This window comes from Gopherus flavomarginatus, chromosome 9 (assembly GCF_025201925.1).
Source record: "Gopherus flavomarginatus isolate rGopFla2 chromosome 9, rGopFla2.mat.asm, whole genome shotgun sequence".
Classification (NCBI taxonomy): domain Eukaryota; kingdom Metazoa; phylum Chordata; order Testudines; family Testudinidae; genus Gopherus; species Gopherus flavomarginatus.
This window is the reverse complement of record NC_066625.1, coordinates 79,946,151-79,952,955: the sequence shown is the minus strand read 5'-3', so window position 1 is coordinate 79,952,955 and position 6,805 is coordinate 79,946,151. Positions and strand designations below refer to the sequence as shown.

General features: G+C 41.6%; 1 protein-coding gene across 5 annotated transcripts in view; it reads right to left on the bottom strand.

Moving 5' to 3' along the window:
- Positions 1–1,020: 1,020 nt before the first annotated feature.
- SV2B (synaptic vesicle glycoprotein 2B) overlaps positions 1,021–6,805 on the bottom strand; it is a 99,769-nt gene continuing 93,984 nt past the window's right edge. For all 5 annotated transcript variants that reach the window (XM_050967405.1, XM_050967402.1, XM_050967406.1 and 2 more), the window contains one exon: positions 1,021–5,539. In XM_050967405.1, the coding sequence (XP_050823362.1) occupies positions 5,356–5,539 (184 nt within the window). In that variant the 3' untranslated portion in view covers positions 1,021–5,355. The remainder of the gene's footprint in view (positions 5,540–6,805) is intronic.

Sequence of the window (6,805 nt, the reverse complement as noted above, 5' to 3'; positions counted from 1 at the left end):
TCAAACATCATCTTGCTACCTGTAATTTTGCACAGTGAGAACAATGGGTTTCCCTTCACTCGAGAGAAGCTATAAAAGGCCCTGAAAATATCTCCATTTTTCCTCTTTCCTGCTCAAACCTCTGGACTATGGACTTACACTAATGGGAGCATTCTAACCAAGGAACTGAGGACCTTCCAGTGATTTGGAAGCAACCAGAGACTTAACAAGCCAGCAGTTTATTCCATCACTGCTAAAAGCCTGATCCAAGAACTTTGCAATTGTGGTACATATCTGATTCCTTTAACCAATTTCTTTCTTTCTTTCTTTCTTTCTTTCTATAAATAAACCTTTAGATTTTAGATACTAAAGGATTGGCAACAGCGTGATTATTGGGTAAGATCTGAGTTGTATACTGACCTGGGTATGTGGCTGGTCCTTTTGGATCAGAAGAACCCTTTTGTTTGATGAAATTGGTTTTAAACAACCACTCATCTTTAAGTCTAGTGTCTGATTGTTGAATCTAGGACTGGAATGCCTAAGGACCTAATGCTTTTCTGACTTCTTCTTAGCCAGTGCAGTGAGACAGAAGTTTACTTGTGTTGCTGGTTTGGTATATATTATGGGAGAATAACCACCAGTTTTGGTGTGTATCCTGCCTTGTTTCTCAGAATTTTGTCTTGAATTTGGTATTCTCAGTTGTGACCCACTGAGGCACAGGGACAATGGTACTAGTTTATAAAGAGAAATGTTCATTTATGAGGTATTTTCTTACAAGAAGACACAATTTAGCTGTGTCTGGAGGTCATTGTTTTTGTTGGGTGCCCTCTCCATCAGTTGCTTTCAAGATGAGAGGTTTCCTGTACAGTACATTAGAAAGTATAAGGCCTGACAAAACAGTGGTAGGAATGAGACTTAATCAAGTTGGGACTGGCAGGGAGGATACAGGTATCCTACATCAAATGAAGACCCTTATTTTTGAGGTGAAAGGTCAGCTGCTACAGCTCCAGTAGAAGAAAGCGAGCTATACACTGAAGCATGGACATGGCAAGAATTGTTTTATTTCTTCCAGATTTTAATGTGACAGAACAAAAACAAAGTCCATTGCAATGACTCCATTTTCCAGTGACAGTCAGACACGGATCAAACCAAAAAAGTTTTGAAAACAAACCGAGGAAATGGAATTGGCCATTTCACACATACAGAGTCAGCTGAGAGAACATTTACATGAAACATTCCATTAAATGTACCACACTGGATATTATTTACAGAGAAACATACAATGCACACAAGTTTAGACAGCTCTAAATGGCTTGGGATGGCAAACTGCGGCCAGCGGGAGCTGCGATCGGCTGAACCTGTGGATGCTGCAGGTAAACAAACTGGTCAGGGGCTTTCCCTGATGGGCCATGTGCCAAAGGTTGCCGATCCCTACAGTAAGGTGAGGATAAAATCACTGGATGATTGGGTGCAGCTTTACAGGGAGCTAATTGGGCTGCAGGTGAACAAAAAACAGGATGTGCTGAGGATGTATTTAGGGCTTTGACAGATCTCTGTAATAAGAACAGGCTGGGCTTTATTCCCCCATGCTACAGTCGTTGTTATATCCCTAGCACTGTATCATCCCTTCTCAGACCATTGTGATATTAGCTATCAGATGCAGCGTGTGTCTAAGCTCTCATGTTAGAACTGGGCTGGTGAACTCCTCGTCCAAAGTTCACAGACAAGAACTGTACCATCCATCAGGATGCATCCTCTAAGTGATTGGTTCATAGACATTAGAGATGCAACAGGCATATTATATCATCTAGCTCATGCCCCTGGCTACTGTAAGCCTGATACCCACTGTCTACTGCTTAGTACTTTGTCCCCATAAACCTCTGGAATCCAAACTTCCACCATGCAGACTCTGGGAAAGATTAATCCCCAGAAGAAGAAAGGCTTCTCAAGTTTCAGTGACCATCTCCTACTTCCCTATTTCCAAAAACTGAAGATCTCAGTTTCCACCTCTTGAGAAGTGAATTGATGGGTTTTTTCAACATAAACACTGTGGCTACAGTCATTATTCAAAGTCAGTGAAGGACACAATCAGGTCAGGTTAGTACTTTGGAATGTCCCACCACTACACACTTATCTGACTAACAACGCTTAGTAAAATAAATGAAGATGACCTCTACATCACAGAGTGATGCAACACAATTGCCCAGAACATGAAACATTCTCCCCAAATACACCGGGACAAATGGAGTGAGTCGCCCTGCTAGTGGTTTAATTACAAGGAAGTCTGTGATCTCTTCAGTGCTGAAGTACATATTTAAGATCAGGCTTGTTAAAGCCGTGTCTGAGATGATTTAGTTGGGGTTGGTCCTGCTTTGAGCAGGGGGTTGAACTAGATGACCTCCTGAGGTCCCTTCCAACCCTGATATTCTATGATTCTATGATACCTCCAGCAGTGGGAAAGGATAGGATGTTTTTTAGGGAACACTGCTTTCTGGGACACAATCCTCACAAGCAGCAAAGAACTGCTGTCATATTTAAAAGGACATAGCAGCATTAGCTTCAGCCTTTCCGAGGGACAGTGTGATGTTCATGAAGAAAGCTGGACCTAGCCCTTTTGAAGACTAGTAGAGAAGGATTCAAACTCAAAGCTATTCATTAATTGAAGACATGAGGCATAAGAAGCCTAGAATTATTACAGCAGCTCATGATTTTGTCACTTTCATAAGATTCAGCCTAAATCTGAAAAATCCATAGCCAGTTGTAACCTGGGAGCATCACAATTACTTATTGCAATTTCCTTGCTTGAGATGACCACGGAACAGTGGAACTCAATGGAGATTCAGTGTCAGGGGCAAGGAGTCACAGAAACAATTGCTTCCCATGATTTACATATACTCCGCATACTTCTACTGTAGAAAATATACTCCTTACAGAGGTGCCATGAATGAATCCTGCAGTTGTTAGGGAACAATATTAATGTGAGTTACTGCTTATATATAACTGCCTCTGTGCAGCAGAGGAGTTAGACTATAAAGTCTTTAACCCCAGGTATAGGGGATTCAGAGTGACCTCTTTCCTAGCCTTAAAGGCAGGGAACCCAGCAGGGGAGATCAGTATGGCTTCTGAAGGTCATGAAAGAGGAGAAGGAGGACATGGACAGAGCATTTCAACTCGGTGAGTGGATCAGAAAAAAAGGAGTAAGAAAGAGCAAGTGATCCACATAACTCCAGAATCCAATCAGCATGTGAGTTTCTAGTGATCTGCTGGCCAAATTAGTGATCACCCCTAGTAGTTTCTGTATAGTAAGATGCATTATTGCATTGTAACTGTGCCGTTATAACTCATTTCACTGCTGCCATGTTGTGCAAATGGGAAATCCCTGTGGATTTTGTCAAATTTCAGTTTGGATTCAAACGTGAACCAATGATTTTTAAAAGCACAAATGGGAACCTTGGTTTTCCTTTGCACTGTACCACTTCTCTGTCAAACCTGACAATAACAATGGTACCAAACAGCTTTTTATCTCACCAACTGTCATAGTAACACAAACTTCCCATGACTCATCGGTTTCCATTAGATGTCAGCCAGCCTCTGCACCTGCTAATGGTCTGATTAGCATTATCTATATTGTCATGAGCAGTGGGAGATTATTTCTTTTGCCTTTCATTCTTGCTTCCAAAAATAGATCCAAAAATGCAACTGAACATGCATAGTAGAACCTCAGAGTTACGAACACCTCAGGAACGGACATTGTCCATAACTCTGAAATGTTCGTAACTCTGAACACAACATTATGTTGGCCTTTCAAACATTTACAACTTAATGTTGACTTAATACAGCTTTGAAACTTTATTATACAAAAGAAAAATGATGCTTTTAACCATCTTAATTTAAATGAAACATGCCCTTACTTTGTCAAATCTCTTTTTTAAACTTTCTCTTTTTTTAATAGTTTACATTTAACAGTAGTACTGTACTGTACAGTAGTTGCCTTTTTTTGTCTCTGCTGCCTGATTGTGTACTTCCGGTTCCAAATGAGGTATATGGTTGACCAGTCAGTTTGTAACTCTGGTGTTCAAAACTCTGAGATTCTACTGTATCACTTTGTGTTTAAGTTGTGAGGCAAAGCCAAAGTCATGTCATATGAGGAATATAGGAATTCCAAGAATGATCTTTACAGGATTTAAAACTTAATTATTCCACTTATCAGACAATTAAATTTACTGTACAATGAATGTTTGCTAAGTGCATTCTCTAGACATCAGGTTACAAGGCTATAAATAATTGTGCTTACAGTGCTTCAATAAGACCCAAATCTATAGGAAACTCAAACATCATTTTCCTTAACTAATATGGCTAAAATGCTGGTAAATTCTAGTAGTTACCATACTCTAGACTTTAAACAAAAAATGACCCCTATTTACACTGCATAATATATACACATTTGGTTTGCAGAATCCCCAACATCATGCCGATTTCTCTTAAACAGAACTAGGCAGAAAAAAAAATCCCTATTATAGAAATATCCTAAAATCAACACCATTAAAGAACTCTTGACTGGACAAGAATGACATGTCTCTTCCTAGGGATTGCTCTGGATGTCTTGGATTAGAGGGACTGGTTTTTAGTTTTGTTTTAGATTTAGATTCTTCTTGATGAGAACAATATAGAGATTTAAAATTAGAAATTGAAATAGCATATATTTTTTATTTAAACAAAAATCCCAGATCAAGAACATGACTAGTGATTCTGGGTGCCCACCTAGAGACAATATAAAGGGCCTGATTTTCAGAAAGCACTGAGCACTTATCCTCTAAAAATCAGGCCCCTGAAAGGTGTCTCAGCTTGGGCCCCCCAAAATCAAGATATTCCATATCACTAGTCATTTTTGGAAATCTTGACCCCAAAGCTAGACCTAACCTCAGCAGAGTTGGTTTGTTAACTATCTTCCAGTTCTTCTGCAAGCCAGGACAGCTTGTGCTAATTGCCTGAAACAGCTTGGAAATGCAGATGTTTTCTTGCAATTCATCCAGAGCATATAAGGGTTTGAATCTGTTCTCCCCTTTGATGCCTGCACACACAGTGCTGCTGTTAATATTTTGTGTCAGTTATGCCCATGCATACACGGGAAGGACAGATCCTCAGTTTCTCCCTAGTGTGGTTTGGATCTAAAGCAAATGAGCAAAGTTCTGCAGTGTGTATGTACCCTGATTGCAAACAGCCAATCATGGATGGCAAGTGGTCTTAAATTAGGGGTTGTTTTTCCCCCACTTCCCATAGCTGAGGTATCAGCCGCAAAGGATAAATGGACATTTTGACTTTTCTAGACATGGCTCTTTTCTGTAGCTCTTTTTCATTTCCCTGCTGCCCAATTGCTCACATCAGGACCTGTTCTCGAGTCTCTGGTAGCCTCAGGGCTAACAGGCCTCCCGCAACCAGCACAGAGGAGGCCAGAAGGATGGGAACCACTTTGGTTATCCCAACAAAGGAAGCAAAGATAGAGTTCCCCAAGATGGCACCAAACTTGCAGAGACCATTGAGGATGCCAAAGGCTGTTGATCTGCAGGAGAGAGAGAGCAGAAAGTGATATTAGGAGTCAGACAGGACTGCAGGTTATTTGGTTGGTTCCACCATCGCTAAAGGAGAGTTGGGTCATTGCATAACTCCTCTAATACTAGCAGCTCTTATTCTAATTATAGGCTGATGCAGCGGGTACTGCCAGCATCCAGTGTGGTAATGGCTACGCTCTTAATGAAGCCTGATTTGAGCTATGGAAGTTAATGAAACCTCATGCATCAGAGCACATGCTGTTCGCCTGCAATTGTCAACAAAGAATTCCCCCATCCCCACAAGTGCAGATTTGAACATTTGCTCAGGTGCATGTCGTGGAGTGTCCGATTTCCTTTGAAAAATCACATACTGACCACTGCTGGTGTCAAGACAGCAGGCTGAGTAGACCAAAAGTCTTATCTGATTTGTGAAGTCTATGCTCTCAGCAAGTAACTGGAGCCAGACGGAATGAATGCCCTTGAGCTTTCTGGGAGGGCAAAGGCAGGGTATATTTGGCAGGCCTTATTTATTTCCATACCACCATCTCTTGGGCTTCACAGAGTGCTTAATTTGTGCCCCAGCTGAGCTCTGGCACCTCTGGGCTTGGCACTTCAGAGCCCTGGCACCTCTGGGCTTGGCACTTCAGAGCCCAGGCACTTCTGGGCTTGCTGCATCGCTTATGAAAGTAAAAAAGTTGCTTGAGTCCCGGCACCTAATTGCTTGAGCGCTGGCACCTCGTTCATTACAAATAATGCATGGATAATGTTTTGTTGTGAACATAAAGCAATGAATGGCTTACTCTAGAGCTTGTCAAAGTCACTTCAAGTGCTGGTTAGAGTGGGCAGCCACTGGAGAGTCACAGAGGGCTCCCACACACCCTGATTCACCCAGCAGCTGAGCCCATTGCTGTCACAGCGCAGTCCGAGTACCTCCCTCACAGCTGTCATCAATAGATTGAAAAGGGCAGAAGAGACTTGTCACTATGCTGATGTAGACAGGCTCTTCTCTCAAAAACTCACTCCTGAAAACCTGAATACAGTGCCTCATTTCCCACATCCACATCTTTATGGGTTGTCTGCTAGAACTAATCAGGAGTGGAACACTGTGACAAGAGACTGGAGGACACATTTTCAAAGGGGCTTCAACCTGTCCTCTAATCACAAGCATGCAATTGACAGAGACTTTATATACAAGTTCTGTCTGTGCGTAATTTATGCTTACCTGTGCAATATCATGTACACAAGTTGTATTACATGTAGAATAGAGCTTGTGAATA